The sequence below is a fragment of the Salvelinus fontinalis genome, chromosome 40 (genome assembly GCF_029448725.1).
Source record: "Salvelinus fontinalis isolate EN_2023a chromosome 40, ASM2944872v1, whole genome shotgun sequence".
In the NCBI taxonomy this organism is placed as follows: domain Eukaryota; kingdom Metazoa; phylum Chordata; class Actinopteri; order Salmoniformes; family Salmonidae; genus Salvelinus; species Salvelinus fontinalis.
Genome location: NC_074704.1, coordinates 11,037,836 through 11,064,677, shown reverse-complemented (window position 1 = coordinate 11,064,677; position 26,842 = coordinate 11,037,836). Strand labels below are relative to the sequence as shown.

Genomic DNA, 26,842 nt, shown 5'->3' with positions numbered 1-26,842 from the left:
CTTTGTTTCGGTCTCTGTCTCGGTCTCTGTATCGGTCTCTGTCTTGGTCTCTGTCTCGGTCTCTGTCTCTGTCTCTGTCTCGGTCTCGGTCTCGGTCTCTGTCTCTGTCTCTGTCTTGGTCTCGCTCTCGGTCTCTGTCTCGGTCTTGGTCTCGCTCTCGGTCTCTGTCTCGGTCTCTGTCTCTGTCTCTGTCTTGGTCTCGGTTTCTGTCTTGGTCTCAGTCACGATCTCTCCCCATCAGTCTATCTACTGTAAATACAGTATGTCTCTGTGAGTAGACCACTGACTGACTTTGTTTGTCCACATAACCAGACAGACAGGTCCTGCAGTCCTGTACTGGCTGTTCCTGGAGAAGGCTGGGTAGGGTGTGTGAGACAGGAAGTGGGGTGAGTGTGAGGTAGGGAGTGCCCAGATGGCAGAACATACACACCCACACACACACACATCTACGTGCACACACACACACACAGGTGTGCCTACTGGAGCAGTGACAGACATGGGCTGGCAGAGTGGTACAGCAAACATAGGACTGGCATGGAGACTGGCATGGAGTCAAGGGAGTATTTGCTCACTCTCCAGAGGGAGCTGAAGTGTATTTATGTGGGGACAGAGTTAGTCTACGTCCCAAATGGCACCCTATTCCCTATTGGGGCGGGTCAAAGGTTGTGCACTCTATAGGGAACAGGGTGCTATTTGGGGCACGACCTTGGTGTGTACGTGTGTTCTGCACGTTCTGAGCTAGCTAGGTAAACAGCTTGGTTGTTGTGTGTAAATCTGTTTCTATAGTAAACAACAACTCAGATGGATTAGATTGTAAGTCTATACAATCTATTATGCTCTTTTACATTTGGCTGTCTCGGAACACTAGTGGAGTAAGCTGGCGTTGCTCAAAATGGTGGATCCTATTTTGCCACTGTTTGTACAGTAGTATGAGTGTTTGAGGATAGTTTCAGTCTTGACTGGAGTACAGTATCACTCACTGTACCTGTTATTGAAGTACGGTATCCTAGTTAAAGTTAGTATTATTTGTATGATATTAATGAGAAATCTTTTGATTAGCTATCTATGACTTTAATTAATTAACTTTTAAATGTTACTTCCTCCTGCCTTTGTTTCTTTGTTAGCACTTTTATTGGATTATTTTATGATATGAAGCACTTTGTTACTTGAATTGAAAAGCACTATAAAAAAAATATATATATTATAATTAGTTCAACTTTGCCCTCTAGTGTCAGCTCACGGCACTGCTCATTTTACCGTAAGCCAGAGCAGCAATAACAAAAACAACTGACGAAAGGATACCTGATAAAACTGTAGTGTAAGATAACGCAATGTTCAGTTTGTTCTAATGCTGAGAGTAGCAGAGAAAACATTTGAAACAGATAGATTAGCCTCGTTGGACCATCCTGATCTTGCCAGCTTGATGCTGAATCAGGCTACATATTGGAAGTAGACAAAAAGTGGGGTAAACTAACACAATATTTAATATCAAAATTTGCTGATGCTAGCGTTAATAATAATTTGAATAATAGCAGCAGAGAAAGTGATGTTTGTTGTTTTGTTATTCAGCGTATGACTGTCACTGTCCACAATGTCTCTCCTATCTTCTATCAAGGCTAAAGGCAGTAGCTCTTTCTGTGGGAGGAAGGTTTCGCAACAGATGTTTACTCCTCATCTAAGCTGACAGGAATTGACGGTGTGCGTTTTTTGGAGTGTTTTCACAAACACACACACACACACACACACACACACACACACACACACACACACACACACACACATACTCTTGTGTTTCTCTCTCCTAATAGAATAAACATATTCAGATGAGATCATGGAGTTCCAAGAAACCCTCTCTCTCTCTCTCTCTCTCTCTCTCTCTCTCTCTCTCTCTCTCTCTCTGTCTCCTCTCTCTCTCTCTCTCAGTTTTCCCACACACAAGGTAAATGTACATACTCACACAGTCACACACAAAGTTGCGGGGAGTCACTTCATAACCACACCACTAGACCAGAGACATTCAAACATGAACTTCAAAGGTATGTAAAGGGTGTGAGAGTTGTACGTTTGTCAGTAAACACGCCTCATGTTGACCTCAACGCCAGTCCTATTCCAGAGAAAGTCTATTCTATCATTTTTTGACTCAACCACAGAATTCTCTGAAAGTTCTGTGTGGTTATCGCCTAATGCCGGAAACTCAACCATAACCCCACCCCTCACACACACGCACATTGAAAAGCGCTTGAACGTGATTGAACCGCCTCTGTGAAGGAAAGGTCACGGGACGTACTAAACGGTCCCAGGTGGTCAGGGAGAATGCATTGGAAATCCCCTATAGTGCTGAAGCCAGAGTTTGCAGTAAGAAGATGTGCATGTACCTAAACAAAATAAGTGTTGACCTTTTGGGGCCAGTCAATGGTTCCATTGAACTTACAGGGGCTCGCAGAAAGGATAATACGGTCACAGCTTGCCAGGGAGAAATCATTGGAAATCACCTATAGTGGGAGCTAGAGTTGGCGGAGGATGGGGCATTTTTACATGTACGTCAACAATTAACCTAATGCCATTAAATTCTGACGGGGGAAGCTGATGTATGGATGTAAACCACTGCTCTTTAGGTCATGTTTGGGACTTGGCATCAACGATTCAAACAGAGGGGCCCCTTTTTCTCGCCAAGGATATGACTGATCTGCATACCCTGTCATGGGCACAGGGTAATCTAGGTTAACCTAGAACTAAAATATTGAGTACTTTGATCGCATCCTCAATAATGTTATGTAGTCTGTCCACGAGAGATTAGGGACAGGGTAGCCAGCCTACAGACTTCTTACCATCAACAAATCCTTGGCTTTGTGTGCCATCACTACTGAGAGATTTCCCTGTACATTTCTGGTGATTTTTGATATGGCCATATTTCATTCATGTACCCGTATAGTAAATAGTACAATAATACAATAATCATTACCTGTTACTTGATTGTAGATTTTACCCAGCATGCTTTCTTGTCAGTAAGTCTTGGACGAGTAAGGCTTGTTCCCGTGTCAGAACAGCCCATATAGCAGGAGCCTACCACCTGTTTCTGTAGCATGAGACAGCTTGATGTAGAAGTACACCATCTAAACAGGATGCTTGCTTTCTGGTGCTGACCTACAAATCCCCCCTGTGACCATCTGAATGTGGACGTTCAACATTGAATGTGCCCAGATCAGCAGTAAAGCATATGTGGCCACAGGGAAGAGCCAGACTACTAAAGCCTACCTCCCCATTGTCTCTCACCCTGAACAAAACCAGCCAGGGCCTCTCCCCCCATGTGGATGAGACCAGGCTGGGCTGAAGAGAGAGCAGAGAGGGGCAGCGCCTGGCTGGATGTAAGGTTGGTGTGTTTATTAGTGTTTGGCGTTGTGGTTATATTTTGGCTAGAAAGTAGTTTGGTTGAAGAGAGAGGCTGGGCAGTGGCTTGCAAGCTGTTAGGTCGGTGTGTCGATCAGTGTTTAGATTCGCAACTAATTAATTTGGTTAGAAGGTGGTTTGGTTAGAAGGGTTGCTGATTGTTGGACTGTTGGAGCTAGGAACACAAGCATTTTGCTACACCTGCAATAAAAAAAAATGTATTTTTTTTAATTTAACCTTTATTTAACCAGGTAAGCTAGTTGAGAACAAGTTCTCATTTACAACTGCGACCTGGCCAATATAAAGCAAAGCAGTGCGACACAAACAACAGAGTTACACATGGAATCAACAAGCGTACAGTCAATAACACAATAGAAAAAAAGAAAGTCTATATACTGTGTGTGCAAATGGCGTGAGGAGGTAAGGCAATAAATAGGCCATAGTAGCGAAGTAATTACAGTTTAGCAAAATAACAGTGGAGTGATAGATGAGCAGATGATGATGTGCAAGTAGAAATACTGGTGTGCAAAAGAGCAGAAAAGTAAATAAAAACAATATGGGAATGAGGTAGGTAGATTGGGTGGGCTATTTACAGATGGGCTGTGTACAGCTGCAGCGATCGGTAAGCTGCTCAGATAGATGATGTTTAAAGTTAGTGAGGGAAATATAAGTCTCCAACTTCAGCGATTTTTGCAATTCATTCCAGTCATTGGCAGCAGAGAACTGGAAGGAAAGGCGGCCAAAGTAGGTGTTGGCTTTGGGGACGACCAGTAAGATATACCTGCTGGAGCGCATGCTACGGGTGGGTGTTGTTATCGTGACCAGTGAGCTGAGATAAGGCAGAGCTTTATCTAGCATAGACGTATAGATGACCTGGAGCCAGTGGGTCTGGTGACGAATATGTAGCGAGGGCCAGCCGACTAGAGCATACAGGTTACAGTGGTGGGTAGTGTAAGGGGCTTTGGTGACAAAACGGATGGCACTGTGATAGACTGCATCCAGTTTGCTGAGTAGAGTATTGGAAGCTATTTTGTAAATGACATCGCCGAAGTCGAGGATCGGTCGGATAGTCAGTTTTACGAGGGCATGTGACCAATACAATTTGATTTGATTTGACTGTTAATGTGATACAATTTCTCTGGCTAGATGTTGCTGTTTGGCTAGTGGTCATTCAGGGGCTCTATTTTGGTGGTTTGGTTGGAGTGCTGATGTTTTATGGGCATCGTTGTGATACAGTTAGACGAGGATGACTGAAGAGGAGACTACTTCCTGTGACGTCATCATGACAGCTGTCAAAGAAGTGAGTGTTTGGCCTGATTTCAGAACAATGTTTGTCATCTGTGGCAAATCCTTAATGCACCACCCAATGCTCTTAATTATATAGCCTCTAAAAAATGTATTGATGTTACTCTATCTGTTGATGTTACAGGACTCACATGAGAGGATCATGTCCAGACAAGACCAAGAGGAAAAGCTCACTATTAGAGACTGGTACAGTATGGTGAGTGTGTGAGAATGTTTACTGTTGTTTATGTCCTAAATAGTAACCTATTCCCTATATAGTGCATTACCCCAAAACTAGTCCACTATATAGGGTATAGGGTCTCATTTCAAATGCAGAAAGTTGGAAAAGTGAGGAGTGAATGTTATTGTTAAACCACATGTATGTCACTCCTGAGCCGACTCTACTGTTGAATGAGAAATTAGTTTTTATGCATCCCCTCCAGTGTGTGACTCTCCAGCAGCAGGAGCTGAGGCTGTCTGAGGGCTCTTACAGACCTCCAGGCCAAGCCCAGTCCTTCCTGGCCCAGCAGAGGCAGTCCACCCAGGCCAGGAGCAGGAGAGGCATGGGGAACTCTCCCAAGCTACAGCCCAGATAGGAGGGAGAGATGGAGGGAGAGGTCCCTCTGTTGAGGATGGTGGGATTGACACTGGATGGACAAGGAACGTTGGAAGAGGATGTTGATGTGATTTTTGTGGCTGTTTAAAAAAATCTTGGATGTTAAAAAAACTATTTTGTGTAACATTGGCGCCACCTGTTGGTCAAATGGTATTGGTGTTCTTTTTTTGTCCATCTCAGTTTGAATCTAAAAGTAAAAGGAATAGATAGGACAGTAAAGGACTATCACTATTACAATGTGTTGCCAATGGATTTTTGCGCTTCGAATAAAATATCAACATGACTTACAGTATAGCGCTCATTTTCTCCAGATTTAATTTGACTGTATTGTCTCACATATCTGCTGTCATCACAAGCTATTGTGTCTCATAGCAACAGAAATAGAACTATGGCAAGAAAGATTTGTCTTTTCTTTTTATTTACCTCAGTATAATTCATAACAACGTAACAAGGTGAAAAATCATTCATCTAAAGTAAATGTACAGTGTAAGAGTGGTGAACACAGTGAAAGCTGCAGCCCAACCTTGCAGCATCTGGGTGGATTGTTCAGTAGGATGAACTTCATGCAGATGATCTATAGACCAGTGATTTTTCATGAACATACTACAGTGACATATGACCTAGCTTTTCAGTGTGGTGTGTTGGTCCCAGTTGGACAGAAGTGTGCATGTTCTCCTTTACTCATAGTCCGATTCTGAAATGGCATCCTATTCCCTAAGTAGTGCACTAATTTTGGTTAAAACAGGGTGCAGTTTGTAGTTTCGGAGCCAATGGGGACTCTGACCCCATGCTGACGCTCCTATGACGCTGTGGGGCTCTGTAGGACGGCACGGTGAGGAAAGACATCTTGGCTCCACCAATGGGCGGCTTGGGAATGGTGGGGATCACTGTGCTCTGCTCTGTGATTGGTTCAGAGATGAAAAGGTCTCGGGTGGAGCAGACTGTGGACCGGGGGTGGATGATGCTGGGGGCTAGGGGGCTGGAGGGGGTTGTCGAGGCTGGTCTGGGTTTCTTATCCTGGGGTTGTCTGATGGATGTTTGGCCTCGGTCTCTGGAAGGGTGGAGGGGTGATGGGAGCAGTAGCATGCTGCTTTGAATATCTCCTGTCACCTCAGTGTTCCCTTCCTCCATCTTCTCTTTCTCTGCCTTCTTCTGGGTGTTCCCCTCATCCTCTTCTTCTTCCTCCTCTTCTTCCATAATCTCTTCCTGGCTTTGAAGGGCATCCCCACATCTCTCCACCCCAACCCCAAACTGTACCTCCATGAGGGGGGTCCTAGCATTAAACACCCCTCCACAACTACATATGGTACTCTGAGTATCGTGACCCAAAACAGACGGCAGCGACCCCCCAGACGGCCCCAAAGTCTTCCCACCTTCATCATCCTCGTCCTCACCCTCTTCGTCACTGAACGAGGGCGGGTACATCCCGGAGGGACGGCGGAACCTTTGGAGCTGGGCGGAGGTGCGACGCAGCGCCCCTCCAATGAGTCCCGTGGGGGACGGGGCAGTGAAGAGGAGCCGGTTGAACAGGGCCATGTTGGGGTGGTGACCCCCACCCTCAGACGCCACGTTCTCAGTGATATCCGCCAGGGGCGCGAAGTGCATCTCCTCTTTGGGAATCCTGGAGGGGACAGACTCAATTCAAATCGCTACAACTACTTGAATAATGCCCTTAGGGCCATACAGAAGTGTTAGCAAGGTTAGAAACATACAACTAATCATCTTTGGACTTGTAAAACACACATACTGAATATCCTTGCTTGCAACAAGGTGAACACATATTTGAGGTGTATTGTAGAAATGTATTGCACTTGCCCCATAAAATAGAATAGAATAGATTAGAGACTCACGCCATGTCGAAGGTGGAGCCCTGGAAGGAGGGTTTGCGCAGCCTGAATAGAGTTGCTGCAGTGTAGGGAGGACGAGGGTTAGAGTCGTTCCAATATCGGTCTCTTTCCATGATGGGAAGATCCCCGTACATCTCATCAACTGCCATCATGGAGACCTGAGGAAACACAAACACTACCTCTTCAGTTTCAGATGAGGGAAGTTCCAAGAAACTCTTCTGTTGAAGTTTCCTTTCACCCCACCATTTTTTCTCTCACTTTGAATGTTTCAAAAGTACTTATCCCACTCATGTACACGTGTAGGCTCGGCCCTAATTTATTGGCTCTGTCACCTGGAGCTGCATAGCAAATGGCCAGTAACACAAGGAAAGCCTAAAGGACAATGCTCAAGGACTAGCCAGCCCTTCCCCTCTGAGGGGCCAAAATGTATCTCTGTTACGGTATCCAGAGGACTGACTATTGAATGAGTGATAAAATAAAGCTATAGTATCCATGTCTGGTATCTGTCTGAAACTTGGACCCTAAAGAGGACTCTGAAGCTATCTATATGTATGTATATTGAACAAAAATATAAACGCAACATGTAAAGTGTTGGTCCCATGTTTAATGAGCTGAAATAAAAGATCCCACAAATTTTCCATATGCACAGAAAGCTTATTTCTCTCAAATTGTGTGCACAAATTTGTTGACAACCCTGTAAGTGAGCATTTCACCTTTTCCAAGATAATCCATCCACCTGACAGGTGTGGCATATCAAGAAGCTGATTAAACAGCAGGATCATTACACAGGTGCACTTTGTGCTGACCACTCTAAAATGTGCAATTTTGTCACACAACACAATGCCAGAGATGTCTCAAGTTGAGGGAGATGCAATTGGCATGCTGACTGCATGAATGTCCACCAGAGCTGTTGCCAAATAATTTAATGTTCATTTCGCTACCATAAGTCGACTCCAAAGTTGTTTAAGATAATTTTGCAGTATGTCCAACCGGCCTCAGAACCGCAGATCACGTGTAACCACGCCAGCCCAGGACCTCCACATCCGTCTTTTTCACCTGAGTGATCGTCTGAGACCAGCCACCCGGATAATTGATGAAACTGTGGGGTTGCACCACAGGAGGTTGGTGGCACCTTAATTGGGGAGGACGGGCTCGTGGTAATGGCTGGAGTGGAATGGGTGGAATGGTATCAAATACATCAAACATTGTTTCCATGTGTTTGATGCCATTCCATTCGCTCCGTTCCAGCCATTATTACGAGCCATCCGGTAGAAGCCTCCAATGGTTTGCACAACCAAAATAATTTCTGCACAAACTGTCAGAAACCATTTCAGGGGAGCTCATCTGCGCGCTCGTCGTCCTCACCAGGGTCTTGACCTGACTGCAGTTCGGCGTCGTAACCGACTTCAGTGGGCAAATGCTCACCTTCGATGGCCACTGGCACGCTGGAGAAGTGTGCTCTTCACGGATGAATCCCGGTTTCAACTGTACCGGGCAGCGTTGTGTGGGCGAACGGTTTGCTGATGTCAACGTTGTGAACAGAGTGCCCAATGGTTGCGGTGGGGTTATGGTATGGACAGGCATAAGCTACGGACAATGAATACAATTGCATTTGATTGATGGCAATTTGAATGCACAGAGATACCGTGACGAGATCCTGAGGCCCATGGTCGTGCCCTTCATCCGCCGCCATCACCTCATGTTTCAGCATGATAACGCATGGCCCCATTTCGCAAGGATCTGTACACAATACCTGGAAGCTGAAAATTTCCCACGGCCTGCATAGTCACCAGACCTGTCACCTATTGAGCATGTTTGGGATGCTCTGGGTCGACGTGTACGACAGGACATTCCAGTTCCCGTTAATATCCAGCAACTTCGCACAGCCCTTGAAGAGGAGTGGGACAACATTCCACAGGCCACAATCAACAGCCTGATCAACTCTATGTGAAGGAGATGTGTCGTGCTGCATGAGGCAAATGGTGGTCACACCAGATACTGACTGGCTTTCTGATCCACATCCCTACTTTTTTTTAAAGGTATCTGTATTCTCAGTCATGTGAAATCCATAGATTTAGGGCCTAATGAATTTATTTCAATTGACAGATTTCCTTTTATGAAATGTAACTCAGTAAAATCTTAAGAATTGTTGCATGTTGCGTTGATATTTTTGTTCAGTGGATGATCTCTGTGGTAACTTGTATCTGTACAGGGTGAACTCTAACTTACTCTGTGCAAAGGGGTTTTATGGTCCTCTCAGGAATACTTTAAAGTACTACTTAAGTCGTTTTGTGGGTATCTGTACATTCTTTACTATTTATATTTTTGACAAATTTTACTTTTACTTCACTACATTCCTAAAGAAAATAATTACTTTTTACTCCATACATTTTCCCTGACTCCCAAAAGTAGTGAATGCTCCTTAGCAGGACAGGAAAATGGTTAAATTCACACACTTATCAAGAGAACATCCCTGGTCATCTCTACTGCCACCTGGTGGACTTACTAAACACCCACGCTTAGATTGTAAATTATGTCTGAGCGTTGGAGTGTGCCCCTGGCTATCCATAAATTAAAAAACAAACAAGAAAATTGTGCTGTCTGGTTTGCTTAATATAAGGATTTCTAAAATGATTTATACTTTTATACTTTTACTCAAGTAGTATTTTACTGGGTGACTTTCACTTTTACTTGAGTCATTCTCTATGAGGGCATCTTTACTTTTACTCAAGTATGACAATTGGATACTTTGTCCACCACTGGATCTATATGCCTAGACTAATGCTTTGTTAATGTCAGTATTGCCTTGTAGCTTAAGCTTTATGCGTTGTATGTGAATCCATTAATTTTACAAAGTTATTAAATTACACTTGCTTTGATATTTGCTTATATGACCATTCCTTGATCTTAGTCATCTAAATGCATAATACTTGATAGCACATGGTTTAACCATGGTCTTGCATATTGCTATCTATATTATGGAGCCATTTAATTCATTTAATGGGCTAATTGCTTAGTCTTATGGGTTGCATGTGATGTATTTATAATATCATATATATGAATAATTACCCCACTACATATACATGCATATATTACATCTAAGATAACAATGGGGGGTTGTGAGAAGGACAGCAATACATGTGATTCAATATAAACCTGGAAGTTCCTGTCTATCAGCCAGTTGGTCTCAAAGTCATCATCGTCCTCTCCAAATGGGTTTATCAACTGCTCTGCTACCTGAAAAACATAAAAAATTGGTCATGTTCGTTGGGGCATGCAAAGGAAATGTTTTAAAACATTTTGCAATGAAAATAAATAAAAATGTTTGTTTTTGCTAGCCTCTCCTTGTTTCAGTTTGGTTTTCTTCCATTTGCTACCTAGAGAACACAATAATGAATTTCCACTGACCTTGAGCCAGCCAGCGTAGAAGAAGAACTGTAGCATAGTGAAGATGGGGACGTACAGGTCCAGGTCATGACCCAGGTAACCCTGTGTGGGGTCCAGGAACTGACGTCCTATCAGACACACGAAGAAAAAACTGTACACAGCCAGAGTCACCACCTATAGGGATGGTGGAGACGAGAACATAGGACACCAAATGAGTGATGCCGACTGAGAATTTTTTTACAATGATTGCACATACAATCACCTGCATGCACATATATATACACACACACACACACACACACACACACACACACACACACACACACACACACACACACAAACCTGAGTGTAGACCAGGGGAACACTGATCATGTCGTAATGGAAAAGCATACTGCAGTTCCCTCTGAAATGATTGAGCTCCTGCAGACATAAACAGACAAGCATACAAATGTAAGTTATTGTTTTTGTTGAATATATTGTTTTTGTGTAAGGTTCAGTCAGTATGTAAGTCGGGTACAGCTGATTCATGTCCTATAACTATTGACATTATGTGGTTTATCACTATGTCGCTTTATGTGTGTTGTATTGTAGACTACCTCCAGCACTAGTTTGAGGGTGCTGTCGTCCTTAATCCTGCCCTCACAGCGTGCCAGGGCGGCCAGGTTAGTGAACCACACACAGGGCATCCAGTACTTGTTATAGGGGGACTTGAGGCTCTCAAACTTCTTCCGCTCCTCCCTGGTCATGAACCCTGAGGAGAGGGGAGTGTATCTGTCACAGGTGGGGTCTGAACCCCCATGTCCTGCTTTGAAACCCAATGTCTTAATTAGGCCAAGAGGAAATTGGACCGAGGGTGACACTGATTAAAGTTGCAGGCAGGGCTACCTCATCACCAGAGCGTGAGTCCGACTCACCTCCGCTAGACCGCTACATTAACTATAGGTATGTGTTTGGAAGACACAGGATGTGGGACAAAACTGCAAGGGGTATGGTGTATCCAGATGTATACTGTACTTTCTTGTGTTTGAATTCTGAAAATCTGCAAAGTGCAATTTTTCCTTGAAGGCAAAATCTGCAAAGTGCAATATCTCCTCAAAGGCAATATCTTAGCTGCATCTGAATGACACATTTACCTGCTTCCACGACGTGGTCCATGGTCGGGAAGCGTTTAAACACTGCAGTGCTGACCGAGCGCAAAATCAGTAACGCGGACAAACTTGCATATCGCATCATGGTGCGTCGCAGCAGCCGCCCGTGCTCGTCCACGCCCTGCAGGCCGCCCGAGAGCACGCACATCAGGCGGTCAGGTAATGGAATGCAGGTGTACTGGTTCCACCAGCGGTTCACCACCAGTGTCACGTAAAAACCTGGAAAACAGCAGCAAATGGTTCTGTAATGAATGGTGGTATTTTCTTATAGAAAAGAAGAATGTTAGAATATAAGAATATTCGAATAGAATCTGTGTTATTGATTTAGTAATATTGCCCACCTAACACAAAAGACATGGGGATGAGACTGGCATAGTGGTTGCAGTAAATTGCCAGTTTTTCAAAATACCTCTTCTGGTCATCAAAGAGGAAGAATCTGAAGAGGTAAAAGTTACATAATAATGTGGACCAATTAAAACAAATTGAAATCTTCAAATAGTAATGGAAAGTTAAAATAATTATATAAACTTGGTAGCCAAAGGCTCTCATACCTGTAAGTGACACTGATGCCAGTGTACATGGCGAAGAAAGCAAGGAACTCCTTCCATAAGACCTTGTAGATGCTTCCCCTCCAGGCTAGGAGCAGTTTGGAGAACCCGCAGAAGCGCGCATTGGCAACTTGCGCGGTGTAGGTGACCGTCATGATGTCATCTATCAGTTATTCTATCATATTAAAAAAAATACTATATCTCGGAAAACATATGTGTTAGTTTTCTTTCTATTTATCAAGGGAAATGGAAAGAAAACCCATGTCTAACCCTCCACAAATCCTATCTATACAGTTTTGTTTATGTAACAGGTGTAAAATATACTTTATGTATTTCAACGAAAATCCCATATATTTATTTTTCATGTATTATTTTATGGTTATTTTCAGATGTATTACACTGCTTTCAAGAGTGAACTATATCATTGTATTTATTTTCTAAATTGTGTTGATGTTGTGATGTCATCTACGAAAACCATGCGTTTACGCCTCAGTTTGGTCAAAGCGTGATGAGGAGGGGTATGTGTTTAAGTTTATTTTGAATGCACATGTTAGCAAGAGTTCACAAATGCACACAAAAAAACAAGCAAAAATTATATAATCATTGATTTAGTGTTGTTGCACTACTGTTAGTAGGAATATATATTAGCGTGAATGGAGATACTTTTCGAGAGCAACTGCAAATTTGCAAGGTTAGCCCAGCTACCGTTGGCTTTGGGTGCAGGAGAGGGTCTCTTTCAGGTACAGACAGCGTGAGTTTTCTGGCGATTTTCTCCCGGGAATTCTGCACTCTCTTTTGTCAGGCAAATATACTTATGTATGACAGTCCAGGCGGCAGCGCTAACGTTTGCATTGCATTGTATCCATTCCATGCTGGTATGTTGTGAAATGTGACGTTTTTGTATTTCATTTAGCTATCGTTCATTTTGTTACCTGTCCAGTCACGTCAGGAATGGCGATGTTGCCTCATTTGTATGCCTCGGATATAGATAGTAGTGCAATAGTACACTCAAATAAATATTTAGAACTTATTAGAACATTATTAGTGTATTGGTGTACAATGTTTATTAAATTAAATTGGAGTATTTTGAAAATATTAACATGTACAATTTGTACAATGCATTTTTGTTGTTTTTGCGAGTTTGCTCAAAGCATGACGAGAGGCAAATATACTTATGTATGAGAGTCCAGACGACAGCATTAAGCAGACAACTGCAGAATTGTGTCCAGAACTTTCCCTTCCCATCCACCTACACAACACATTTAGACGTTGCGTAAAAGTCCATGAAAACATCTAGTTCGACGGACAAATTTAGGACAGTATGAAACAAATGGTATTACCTCTGTTATGCAGTGAGTGGATCTTTGGGATGTTTGCAGGTTCAGGTTAATCAACAATCTCCGCGCATAGCATTATTGCTGCACACGATCAAAGCCCTTACATATTCCATAGCCTAATACATCTGTACAACTTTAATATTCTCTACTAACCATTCTACGTCCATCGTTGGTAACCCATTCAGCCGATACATCATACAGTAAAAGGCAGCAGCAGTAGAGTGTAATCCTTGGATGCTGGAGCCTCAGCAGTACGCTCAGTGGTTAGAGCGCCCCGGGGCAAATCCCGAACATTGGAGGGAGACGGAGCTCGTTAGTACATGCCCCCTACTGGGAGAGGGAGCTTCTGCACAGTGCATTTTAAATCGGTGATGGACCACAAGCGACAGCCTGCCGAGAGCTACACAATGTCAAAAACGCAAGTGCGTAAAAACTAGAAGGGGAAAAAAGTATTAGAAAACAGGAAATAGTCAGACTGCCACTGATATAAAAATGACTAAAACATGTAACAGTACAGTCATATTTATAAAATTGTGCATATATTAGAAATAGTTTATGGTGCATTATATTTGTTTTTTGATCGAGGCAAGCGTTTTTTTCCAGTCCATTGACACATTTGAATTTATTCTACAAAACACTGTGTCAGCTCAACAGGAGGCTTGTTGTTTGCAGGTTCTGAGCGTAGAAGTCACCCACAAAGTCAGGACCTGTCAAGACGAATCTGTTGTTCAACAAGGCATGTTGTACCGCAGACCATCCATGCGTGTCCCGGCTGCGTCTTGGGGTCGCCTGCTTCCAAGAGTCTAATTAGGGGCTACTTGGGACCCAATCACAATGTCTGTATTGTAGTTCGTAACATTATTTTAAGAAAGCTGTGTTAATAAAAACACGTAACCAAAAAATATCCCTGCGAATTAGGCATGTTTGTGTTTTATTTTGTAAGTTTAACATAATTGCCTAGGGGGTGGGGGGGATATGCATAAATTGAAGCATTAATAACATTGTACGGACAAAATCAAATCAAAAGGACCCTTCCAAGACTTGTGTTGCTGCTGCAGAGATTAAGGGACTATAGTTGGTAATATAATGACCACTTTTGGTGTGTGAATATCTTGATGACAAGTCAAATTGACAGCTATTGGGACATGTTGCCTGTGGATGAGAAAGAAAGAAGCTGTGCACTAATGCAGAAAACACAAATCCCACACTGAACGTCTAAATAGGAGCTAAATAATGAACCAACCTTTCCTTCAACAGGGGACCAATCAACATTCAGTAATCAATTGTATATTATAATGCCCTAATAAGGCATTCATTAAGCCAAGTAGCCAACTCGCATCACGCTGTGTACCCGAATAGAGCCCTCTACACAACAGACAGGGTGTGTCTGAAATGGCACCCCATTCCCTATATAATGCACTACTTTTGACCAGAGCTGCCATTTCCTACACAGCCAGGGAGAAAGAGATTGGTTTAACCAGGCTAAGCCCCCCCCCCCCCCCCAGACTGAATACTGCACTCAGTGGTGAGTGCAGCATTCAGTCTGGTTCAACCAGGCTAGAGGGAAAAGTAGCACTTTAAAAGCTTTATACAAAGACTGCTTCAGTGGCCTCCTATTATAATCAGAGTAGGAAAAACAATGAAATTGGCATAAAATAATTACAAGTAGCCATCTGATACTGTAGATTATAGATGAATGACACTGCTCAGTGATCAATAAATAGAATTTCTTCATCCAAGAACTGAACTAAATGTAGGTGGGGACATGCTATTTACACCATAAACATGTGGTGCGTGAGAACACCATTTTGGTCAAATAATGTAGTTAAGTATGTCCATGCTATTATTACTCAAGTATTCAAATGCCCTTCTAAGGGCATTTCCACGACCATAAGTATGATGGGATTGGTGGGACAAAAATATAACATGATCTGAAAACCATTACCATTTCCTCTAGGCCTATATCCCTCTTCATAGTGACTATTCACCCTGGGGTAGTAAGTCCTCACCCTGCATCACACACCCACCTTCATCCAAAACAGACAAAACTTTCCCACCACTCATATTATTCTCCATTCCCACAATGGAGGGCATTAAGATGTCAGAACATGCATCCAAAATGGCCCCCTATTCCCTATATATAGTGCACTACTTTTGACCAGGGCCCTGGTCAAAATGTGTGGCAATAATGCACTATACAGGGAATAGGGTGCGATTTCAGACGCAAACCAAACAGATACAGTCTAATTAAATCACATGGTAAAAACCAAAGATGCAGTCGATCGTCTCAAAGCTGTTTTATACTGAAAAACACAGCAGCGGCACCAGACACCAAACTCAGCCATTAAGGATAGTTTCACTTGAACATTACTGAGGCTGGAATATGGAAGGAAAAAGAGGAGGAGAGGAGAAAGGGAGGGGGTGGCCTTGAGTGTTCCTCTGGGAAAAGTTAAATTCTTTAGGAATAGTTCATCCTTTCCCTGGTGAGATATCATGGAGAGAATGGTATAGATAGAATGATAGAGAAAAGTGAGAGGAGATAAATCACATGTGGATCCTCCTTTCTCTTTTAGACTGTAGGCCTACAACAGGAGCAGGTGGTTGTGTGTCCTTGTGTTCCGTGTTGTCCTCCCCCTGTGTGTGTGTGTGTGTGTGTGAGTGTGTGTCGTTCTTGCTGTAGTGGTTTAGGTTCCTGAAGATGAAGAGGATGGGGATGTTCTTGCTGGGTTGCTGTAATGCAGCAGTGAGGCTGGGGTCAAGGGGGACGGGGATGGTGAGTTCAGATTGCGACTGGGAGTCAGAGGTCAATCACTTGGTAGGGGGGATGTAGGGCTCCAGGAGTTGCATTGAGAAGGTGTTGACTTTTTCGGCCCCCCGTACCTCGTGGGGCAGTAGCGGTAACTTGATTATGTGGAAATCTTCATATAGATCCTCCATCTGGGACAGAGAATAAAGGTGAGGACATAATTGTAGGGATTAGGAAACCATTGTAGGGGCATAGCACGTGGTGACAGACAACTGCCATTGACAACATGAAGACTACTTATGCCGTGCTTTACCTGGTCCAGGTACTTGGACTGGATCTTGTGGCGGGCCTCGCACATCTTGCATGGCCGGTCTGAGTCGGGGAACACCAGCTGGTTGACGATAATGTTGTGCGTGTCGATGTGACACTTGGCCAGCTCCTGGATCAGGCGCTCCGTCTCGTACAAGGACAGGAACTCGGCGATGCACACACAGATAAACGTTGTTTGTTCCTATGAGGGAGTGTGGGGAGGGGCGGACAGAGGCGTCAAACACAAGGAGAGAAATAGTCACAATACGGACTCCAAAAACTGGAATTAACACACAATACTCAAATAACTCCACATAGTGAAGTAGAGTGGTTATCAATCAAATGAACATAATGCAGGTGTATATACACTGCATACACACCTCAATGTTTTCCTAGAGCGAAGATGTTAAAATGGGTCGGTGATGGTCTGACTTACAGGGTCTTTGAACTGCTCACTGACAGAGCGGATGACTGGTAGGGTCTCCTCCAGCTTAGAGGCCAGCTGGTCTGCGTTCATGTCTCCCAGACCCAGCATGTTACACATCTACGGGGGAGAAAGAGTGAGCGAGAACTAGAGAAAAGGATCATGCACAAGTGGCAACAATAAGAGAACTGATGATACCGACACAGACAGCAACTCTGGTCAATAAAAACAGAGCAACTAGAGCTTCATGCTTATCACAGAAATAAATCAACAGTCAGTAGGCCTTACCTGTGAGATGAAGGTGATCTGGTTTAGGGCTAGTAGGCCTTACCTGTGAGATGAAGGGGCTGATCTGGTTCTTGATCTGCATGAGTCGTCCCAGGCCTCTCTCCACTATGGTGGGGAAGTTGAGCAGACGTAGCGTGTGGCCAGTGGGGGCAGTGTCGAACACCACCACAGAGAAGTTCATGCCTTTCACTAACCTGAACGGAGAGGAAAAGAGTATGACTGAGGAACACTGTGGAGTTAGTCAATATAACCTTGTCAACCCTCTAGTTTCTAAGCTGGGGGGGGGGGGGGGTGTTCTACTTAGCTAACATATAGATTTGTTTTAAGATGGTCACACCAAGGATCATTTAGCTATTTGAATTTGAATTTTAAGACCCCTTAAGGCAGGGTTTCCCAAACGGTTTTGTTTTTTGCCCTGGAACTACACAACTGATTCAAATAATCAACTAATCATCAAGCTTTGAATCAGCTGTGTAATGTTAGAGTAAAAAACAAAACTGTTTGGGAAACCCTGTCTTAAGGGGTCTTCAAATTCAAATACCTAAATGATCCTTGGTGTGACCATCTTAAAACAAATCTATATGTTAGCTAAGTAGAACCCCCCCTCCCAGAAACTAAACTAGTGCATCAAAGCTGGGACCGAGAGACTGAAAAACAGCTTCTATCTCAAGGCCATCAGACTGTTAAACAGCCATCACTAACATTGAGTGGCTGCTGCCAACATACTGCTTCAAATCTCTAGCCACTTTAATAATTAAATGTAATAAATGTATCACTAGTCACTTTAAACAATGCCACTTTATATTATGATTACACACCCTACATTACTCATCTCATGTATATACTGTACTCGATACCATCTACTGCATCTTGCCTATGCCGCACGGCCATAGCTCATCCATATATTTGTATGTACATATTTTTATTCATCCCCTTACATTGTGTGTATAAGGTAGTTCTTGTGAAATTGTTAGATTACTTGTTAGATATTACTGCACTGTCAGAACTAGAAGCACAAGCATTTTGCTACACTCACATCAGCATTTGCTAACCATGTGTATGTGACAAATAACATTTGATTTAAGAAACCCTGGTATCAAAAAAAATATATATACAAAAAAGATTTGATGAAACATTGAATTTGGTATTACTGCTATTAAACGTATTGAATGACAGATCCACTACTTAGAACAGATCATTATTTTGACTATACTAAGGAAGTTTGTTCTGAAGTGTCTGTCCTATAGCTGAGCGATAAGAAAGATCAATTTTTATTTTAGGCAATAAACTATTTTTTAATCCCGTACAGGGGATCTTCATACGAGTCTTGTGAGCGTCCTAGAGACATGTATGTGTTTGTGAGAGACTCACCTTTCTACAGAGTGGTCATATTAGTGTGTAGCCCAAACTGTTTGGACGCTACAGGCAGAAGAGGCAGTAATGACTTCAGATGAGTCCCGTGATGCTTGTGGGGGTCGTAGAGCAAAATGGAGAACACCATCGTGTTCGTGAGAGTCTCAGTTTGTAGGCCAAACGGTTCGGACACCACAGACATATTCGTGAGAAGACCGATTTTCGGGATGTCTAATGGTCTGACAAACACCGCTCTAGCTCTGCCACCTTTCACCGCAAGTGCGGAAGGGCAATATCGACGGATGTGGTGGATTGAGACTCAGCCCATGCAAAAAAACCATTTAATTTAAAAGGATGGATTTTGATGGGGATTTTTTAAATTATGGCCGTGGAAATTGTAGGAAAAGGGTTAAGCTAACCCAGACGTATGAATTTGATTTGGGTGACAATAATGCCCAATAATAGCAGCCCAACTAATTTCTACCACCACAAGTACAGACCAACAGCAACACTATCATCCATGGATATGGTGCATTCTATCACAGAAACTGAACATAACCAATGATTGACTGAATTTAAAGAACTTTTAAAAACACTCAAAGCATAAAGTGTATCAATAACTACGTGGAGAGCCATTAAGTGTTGACTTCATGACCTCTGTGTGTGTGTGTCTCCATACCTCATGACCTCTGCGTAGCTCATGGCCTCGTCGATGCCGGGGAAGGCGCTCATGGCCTCCTGCATCATCTTCTTGCCCATACTCAGCATGTTGTCCTCTTCAAAGAACTCATCTGGGAGCTCCGCCACACCCAGGCTGGGATCAATCTCCTGCAGGAGCACACACACACCACAGACAACACAACACAGACAGAGCAGAGGTCGGGGCAAGACACAGGAGGAAAGAGAAAATCTCCATCTTAGGGAAAAACAGACTTTGCTTGCAGGACTTTTTTTGATATACTGATGGCTAGATTGTCTATTTCTATTGTGTATGTGAAACACAAACTATTGTGTGAATCAAGAGTTTACAGTCTTGCTTGTGTCATTCTCCAAACAAAGCTTGCTGAATGTCCCCCTCAAGTCAACATACGCTCCTAAGTCGACTTCTATGAATATATTGACGGTGAGGAGGTAGTCTGACAAACCAGCTCTTTGCCTCTACTCATTCTCAAAACCTAGTAAGAGAGTGCATACTGCTGAGAGCGACATCACCAGTCTGTAGTGTAGACAGAAAAAACTGGGTCAGAGAGACAGACTGGGTCTAATGTTGACATACCATAGCGAAGAGGTTCTCGTAGCCCTTGACTTTTGTGGGCACCTTTGAGAACTTCTGGTCAAAGGCATCTGAGATGTTGTGTGCCGGGTCAGTGGAGATGATGAGCACGCTGTCACGCACCGCAGCCAGCTGTACAGCCAGACTGCAGCTGTTGGGGCAAAGGACAGACATTAGCACACAGACAGAAATGTCATAAGCACGCACAGGCAGACAGATATGACCACAGACATGAACACTGATACAGACAAACAAGACAGACAGCTACCATTTTCAACCCTTCAGTTAGAAACATTGTTTACGTATGGATACATTACCAAATTAGAAACATGATGTCTTCTCAATTAAATAAAAATCAGCTTCACATGAAACTGACAAATTTAACCACCGAACTTTGAAATTGGTGTTTGAAAGTGATGGTCCATGTTGAGTTGATGGTAGTGTCTAGCTAAAACTAGTTAGCTAGATAACGTTAAATAGATAGCCGAGTTTGCTAACCTGATGTTTACTGTTAATGTAAAAGATTGTTCAGAACTGTTTAAAACTCGCTGGATTGCTAGCTAACGTAGTAAGTAATGACAGTCTTATGAATTTGACAGCTAGCTAACTAGTTAGCTACAGTTGCTAGCTGGCTAGCTATTGTTGTCATTTTAGCTAACCATATAATTAACTAGCTAACGTTAGCTCACTGTGTTCCCACTGAAATAAGAGCTACGTTGATGGTAAATGACTGTCAATAAAGAAACATTAATTGAACGTCGGGCTTGCGGTATTGAACTTGGCTAGGCCATTCATTTTGCTAGTGACGTTAGCTAATAGTGACAAAGCACTATTTTGCATCGACCTACCTGCATGTTGTTTTGCCAACGCCACCTTTGCCTCCAACAAATATCCATTTCAGAGATTTCTGCTCTATAATGTTTTTCAATGTTGGTTCTAAAGGCTCCACATCGGGCGCATCTTCAAATTCTTCTTCCAACGAAGCTGCCATCTTGTGTGTACAGGTCAGCAAATGGGATGTACCAAATAATAAAAAGAGCTGGGTAAAAAAAAGCGACCCTCTTTTGGGCTATACCAAGGCTAAATAGTTTAGCGATCAAAATTTTAACATATTTTCAGCAAACAATCTAATCAAAAACCAAATTAAAAACACTCAATTTATAAGAAACAATAAAACAATGGATGGATATTGAGCAACAAAGACACAGGAGGCCCATCTATTATGAATTGTTGTGTTTATTTCACATCAGGAATAACAGTAAGAGGACACATTATAAGACATATACAGCTGACTGGCCATGGGTGAGTTCTGACAAATGCTTGATAGGCTGGTCCATCTTCAGCCCATTCTAAATTGTTAGCTTTTTTTGTTGCATTGAATTACCATCTAAATTGTTAGCTTTTTTTGTTGCATTGAATTACCATTATTTGGCTAGAGTCCTCAAAGGGAAAACATGGGCCATGTGTGGGCTTCGAGGAAAATGAGCCGGTATGTCTTTCAAATTCAAAAGACATAAAATACATAAGCATGGAATAATAATGAAAATAATAAAATGTTTTAATATATTAATATTTTTTTAAATCTTCTGAATTTATAATAGACTTGACGCTGTGTTGCATATTGGGGCCATGTGTGGGCTGTACCTTGCTCAAGGTCACATAGAAATGTTTCACATTGTCAGTTTGGGTATTCGAACCAGTGACCTTTCCATAACTGTCACAACACTCTAACCTATAGGCTACCTGCCTTTCGCAATGCGGATTACACATTGGTCCTAAAATAAAGAAAAGGGGAATGGGAAAATCTTAAATTGCACCACCATCTAACACTGCACCTATACACTATCCCCCCAAATCCACCACCTCATCCCACTACTTTGGCCCTAAATGATCCTAAACCAGACCGTCGGCATGGGAGGATGGAAACCCTTCTCTCAAAACTTCCTGTAGATCTTCTGCACTAAAATCTCTCACACCCAAATATTTCTCTGCTGCAACTACCACATATATCTTCTGTGATTTCCGCTCCATCAGTGCAGTTGATCACCATGGCTATAAACGCAAGACATCCAACCTTACTAAAAGTCATTACATCGTCAAAAAAGTGAATCGTTAATACAGTAGTTTCCTTCAGATGGTTCATCATGGTAATGTCTTTGGTGGCCCTAAAAAGTTTCAAGTTAATAGGCCACTATGAAATGAATTTACAAAGGAAAATGTGTCCATTGATAAAGATTTATTTATCAATAACTCCGCCATCTTTTAACCAATCCCTTAGCTTTTCTCAAACTAAGTTAAGAGATGTGCCACATACCCGTGTTATTTGGACTTCTGGTTCATGAGAATATGTTTTTCAAAGGTTTTCAAAATTGTTCAATATTGAGGAAAAATCGATCCTGACAGACCTTAGTCATTGATGCAAATTTGAGTCATGGGCAAGTGCATACATGGAGTGTTTGAAAGTAGGCGTTACTAAATAATTGGGAGGATCAACATAAGTGAGTGTATGGAAACCTAACAGCTAATTGTCCAGATTGATTGCCACTGGAGACCTTTTTGCGTGGGTGCTTTCTGTTTCCTTGTAACATTTTAGCTAAGCCTAACCATTTCCCCAACCTTAACCTCATTCTCCTAACCTGCCATGTTCATTCTCCTAACCTGCCTAGCTAAAATGTTACAAAGAAGTAGCAAGCAGCCACTGTTCTGAGGGCAAAAGGTGGTGAAACAATATTAGGAAGGTGTTCTTAATGTTTTGTCCACTAAGGGTACGTCTACAGCTACTGGATAACATAACTACACCAGATAATACCATAGTAGGACTCAGATGAACACATTGTGCAATCCAACAGATCGCGTGGGTGCAGACATTCGCCAACTCAATTAAAACATCCCAACAACAATCATCAGTAATAGAAAGATATCTGTCCCAAATTGTACCCCATTCCCTACACAGTGCACTACTTTTGACCAGAACCCTATGGCCCTATGACTGCACTAAATAGGGAAAAGTGTGCCATTTGGGACAAATACATAGAGCTCCGCCTGTCCTGTCTTCACTGGGGCCAGCCAGTCAAGTCAGGTAAACTAAATAAAATGTTTATTTATAAGGCAATTTCAGCAGAAATGTTGCAGTTGGGGAGGTTCAAGTCCCTAGTAAGACACCATGGTAGAATGATGATTTATTGAGAAAGATGAGTTGATCTGTCGGAAGGGTGGAATTTATGAGTGTTAAAGTATATACAGAAATGTACAGGGCAAATGTTTGAGGTCCTCTAATCAGGGGTGAGGGTGGGATGTGATTACTCTATGTTTTGCTTTTCGTTATTTATGTTTTGTGGTTTGGCTTCATGCTGTGAGTGGTGCGTGCTGGTCCTGGTATTTATGGGTGCGCTTTCTTTCATGCTTGCCCGCGAGTCGGGCTTGGTTTTTCCTGCCCTTGGAAAATCCCTTTGGGCCGGGGCCTTGCCTTGTTAGCCCCTCGGGGCGGCTGGGGGCGAGCGCACCCTCTTACCAGAGCACTCTCTGTGGGAGCGGACATATGTATTGTCTGTATTGTTGATTTAAAATAAGACATATACAAAAAAAGTCTGGTAAACTATGAGACAGACAGTCCATAGATACAGCACTGGGGTTCAATCCAGATAGCTATGTACAGTACAGAGCTACCACGGATAAATCAAATCAAATTTTATTTGTCTCATGCACCGAATACAATTTTACCTTACTGTAAAATGCTTACTTACAAGCCCTTAACCAACAATGCAGTTAAGAAAAATATTTACTAAATAAACTAAAGTAAAAAATAAAAGAGCAACAATAAGATAAAAATAAAGAGTCTATATACAGGGAGTACTGGTACCAAGTCAAAAAAACAATAACAATAACATGTGACACCCACAATGGCGTAAAGAGGAGGGTCACAGTGTCTTGTCTTCCAGAAGTTAAGGAGTGATTTCATTTCCGGACAGATTCCAGGGAAAGTCAAAGTAATAGGGGGTTGGAGAAGAGTCTCAAGCCCTTTATGTCTGGTTAACGTTCTCCCAGTCCCCCTGCTCTGTTCTGCGGTAGTGCTGGGGCTGTCCTCCAGGGAAGACGCTGTCTGAACTGGGGTGCTCCAGGAGGAACTGGATGGTGGACTTGATGTGCTGGACAAAGTGTGGTGGCTCAGCCGTAGGGGACGTGGATAGGTACTGGTCGGGGGGAAAAAACAGTGGGAGTAACATATCACAGTGTGTATACTGATAACATACTATGCAACATTCATTGTATCAGTGTTGACAGAAACAGGGACTATAACACATTAGAGGTTGTCAATAAGGTTTTAAAGGGACATACAACTAAAGTTCTAGTGATTGTGGGATCAATATTAGTAATGTATTATTTTCTTACACCTTACCTTTAAGATGGTGTCATCGTCTTGCGACAGCCAGAAGGAAATATCCAGATTCGGGGACCACTTACATGGGCCTATCTTCACAACTCCTTTGTTCGAGTCATATATATCAGCCATCTGTGGAGATATAATTACAATGTTATATGACTGTCTGATGAAGTGTAGTTAGCAACTCACGCATGGGTTCTATCCAGACACTCCACAAGCCATTCAATGTGTCATCTTTGATCTTTCTTTATATCAATCCTTCATGTAGTATCAGAGATTAAGTGCAAGAGCATAGACAATATATCAGTAGACAGGAATTCTAGTTCTACTTGACGTCCCAATTAGAGCAGCTAAAAATGCTGACAAATTTGCCAATCTGATGCAATCATGACATCAGCCTATTTAAGGTTCTATATCTATGCGCAAGTCTCTACCTGGCCCCCAGTGAATGTCCGTGCTGATCGCAGCTCCTCCGCGGGTCCTTTGTGAGGGAACGAGGCGGGGAACACCTCCCCTGTTTTAATATTTACACCTGCCGACACACAGTCAATGCCATACTATAAACTGTGTGCTACACAAAGGTGAATTGATTTGCAGTGTAGATACAGTACAGTACCTATGCCATGCACACCCGGTCTGTGCGCTCCGTCCACTAAGACGTCATTCATCTCTGCAAGTGGAAAAAAAGAGAAAGAGCCTTGAGATAGGTAGGGGCAGAGTCAGATATATAGAGAGTTGGGCCAATGCGGGTTTCTGTCTGAACGTTCCGAGAGCTCCACTTCCTACTCCATAGCTGTTGCTAAGTGATAATTGACACTCCCGCGTTGTGCTGTTAATTTCGGATAGTTTTCAAAACCTATGAAGATGTCCACTGAAAGAAGATATGCAATATGGATACACCCCGAATGCGAATGCATAAAATTCGCTCTCCTACTTTGCTTGTTACAGGGGGTCATTTCATAGGGAATTGTCGGAGACGCTCTCGTATTGTTACATCACCAAAACGTCAAGAATAAAGGCACTAACATGGCAGCCGTTCGAACATGGCCCCCGTGCTAACATGGCAGCCAAACTCTCTACATATATTGCTCTGGGTAGTATAAAGAAAAACAGGCTGAGAGAGAATATAACAGAGCGTAAACCTGTGATGCAGCAGGTCTCTAGGTGAATATCCTCTTTCTGTCTCTGGAAGGCCGCTGCAAAACACAATAAAAGGGTTGTAGTTTCTCTATGCAGTCTGATAATGGTGTTGCTACTATGGCAGTTGCATTCAAACAGGAGGAAAGGGAAAGGGAACGAGAATTACATACACAATAGGTTAAGGCTGAGTTTGTGGGACATCTTTGACTCATCATCAAATCCTCCAACGAGGTGGAGCTCCAGCCTGAATGAAAAGAAGCAAGGGGACAATTACGTGTGTGTATGTGTGGGTGTGTGTGCGTGCGTGTCATCTCTTACCTGCCCTCCTTGGCAGGGTCCTTGCTCAGAGATGTGACAGCTTTGACGATGAGGGGAACCTCACTCCACGTGCTGGAGCCATCACAGTGAGCAAGGCAAGCAGCTCCACTTCCTACAAGATGGTACAAATGCAGACATTAAGAAGCTCATATCTTGATGCTATCATAGTATCTACAAACACACATTACATAGAGAACTGCAGTACCTGTGTGTCGCACCAGAACTAGGTGGCAGGTGGTTGCATCATCAGAACCAAGGACAGCGACAGAGTCTGGGGAAACAGAGGGACACATTTCGTCATGGTCGTGGATACTTTTTTAGCTACAATTTATCAGTGTAGAGGTAGCCTTTGGACGCAACAATATACTATGTTAAGCTAGGCTGACCTATTGATTTAACTATAGGTTTATACTCACTGTCCGCTGGTGTTGTGGCTGCAAACTCTCGTTGCTGTATGTATAGGAGGCACTTCGGGTCGACATCTACAACCGGCTTGGATCGAAATACTCGGGCGTTTTCCTATGTTAAAAAATTATAAAATAAAATGTCAATATAGCATGAAGAGCAAGTGATATGTTACTTAATGGTGAATAATTCCAACAAGGACAACTTGCTTACGACATGACAGCTGCTAGTTTGCTTGGCTAACTAGTCAACTCACCTGTAAATAAAGGTTAAATAAAATAAATACAAATAGTTTGCTTGGCTAACTAGTCAACTCACCTGCAAATGCGGATATCTGGCGAACAAATCGACTGTCGAACCTGGTCGTTCGATTCTTCTATTTTGTATTAGCAAAGGCATTTCTTTCTACAATATAAATCTACCTAATATAACGTCATATTTATCTTCATGAAACATGAAAACTAGACCTATTACACAAGACAGACAGTTAGCTAGCTTGCACTTTCTGGATCCATTTTCTTCTTCTTTGGTAGGCTTTCTCCTCAAGAACGTCACTCACTATCACAAGATGTATTACTGCCACCAACTGTACACAAGTATTATTAGGGCATGAACGCTATAAAATTTAAATGTAGGCTACGCCGAATTCTC

The 26,842-nt window shown here is 42.8% G+C and overlaps 4 protein-coding genes across 4 annotated transcripts; 1 reads left to right on the top strand and 3 right to left on the bottom strand.

Annotated features, from left to right (window-relative positions):
- Positions 1-3,211: 3,211 nt before the first annotated feature.
- LOC129839329 (protein Hook homolog 2-like) lies at positions 3,212-5,570 on the top strand. Its single transcript, XM_055906666.1, has 4 exons — positions 3,212-3,370; positions 4,624-4,687; positions 4,817-4,888; positions 5,115-5,570. Exons 2-4 carry the CDS (start codon positions 4,634-4,636, stop codon positions 5,265-5,267), a joined length of 279 nt encoding a protein of 92 aa, XP_055762641.1. The 5' UTR covers positions 3,212-3,370; positions 4,624-4,633; the 3' UTR covers positions 5,268-5,570.
- Positions 5,571-5,688: 118 nt separating this feature from the next.
- Positions 5,689-14,361, bottom strand: best2 (bestrophin 2). The gene is made up of 10 exons (XM_055906659.1): positions 13,708-14,361; positions 12,221-12,392; positions 12,011-12,105; positions 11,655-11,888; positions 11,118-11,272; positions 10,864-10,941; positions 10,543-10,695; positions 10,291-10,371; positions 7,138-7,292; positions 5,689-6,908 (listed from the first exon to the last, which is right to left on the bottom strand). The coding sequence occupies exons 2-10, from the start codon at positions 12,370-12,372 to the stop codon at positions 6,014-6,016; spliced, it is 1,998 nt and encodes a 665-aa protein (XP_055762634.1). The 5' UTR covers positions 12,373-12,392; positions 13,708-14,361; the 3' UTR covers positions 5,689-6,013.
- Positions 14,362-15,836: 1,475 nt separating this feature from the next.
- On the bottom strand, positions 15,837-20,972 carry get3 (guided entry of tail-anchored proteins factor 3, ATPase). Its single transcript, XM_055906664.1, has 7 exons — positions 20,796-20,972; positions 19,951-20,098; positions 19,354-19,502; positions 17,365-17,515; positions 17,046-17,153; positions 16,614-16,811; positions 15,837-16,491 (listed from the first exon to the last, which is right to left on the bottom strand). The coding sequence occupies exons 1-7, from the start codon at positions 20,936-20,938 to the stop codon at positions 16,363-16,365; spliced, it is 1,026 nt and encodes a 341-aa protein (XP_055762639.1). The 5' UTR covers positions 20,939-20,972; the 3' UTR covers positions 15,837-16,362.
- A 2,647-nt stretch (positions 20,973-23,619) lies between these two features.
- ntan1 (N-terminal asparagine amidase) lies at positions 23,620-26,810 on the bottom strand. The gene is made up of 10 exons (XM_055906665.1): positions 26,510-26,810; positions 26,203-26,305; positions 25,992-26,057; positions 25,787-25,898; positions 25,639-25,712; positions 25,471-25,524; positions 24,945-24,998; positions 24,763-24,860; positions 24,344-24,457; positions 23,620-24,137 (listed from the first exon to the last, which is right to left on the bottom strand). The coding sequence occupies exons 1-10, from the start codon at positions 26,588-26,590 to the stop codon at positions 23,967-23,969; spliced, it is 927 nt and encodes a 308-aa protein (XP_055762640.1). The 5' UTR covers positions 26,591-26,810; the 3' UTR covers positions 23,620-23,966.
- Between the last annotated feature and the right edge of the window lie 32 nt (positions 26,811-26,842).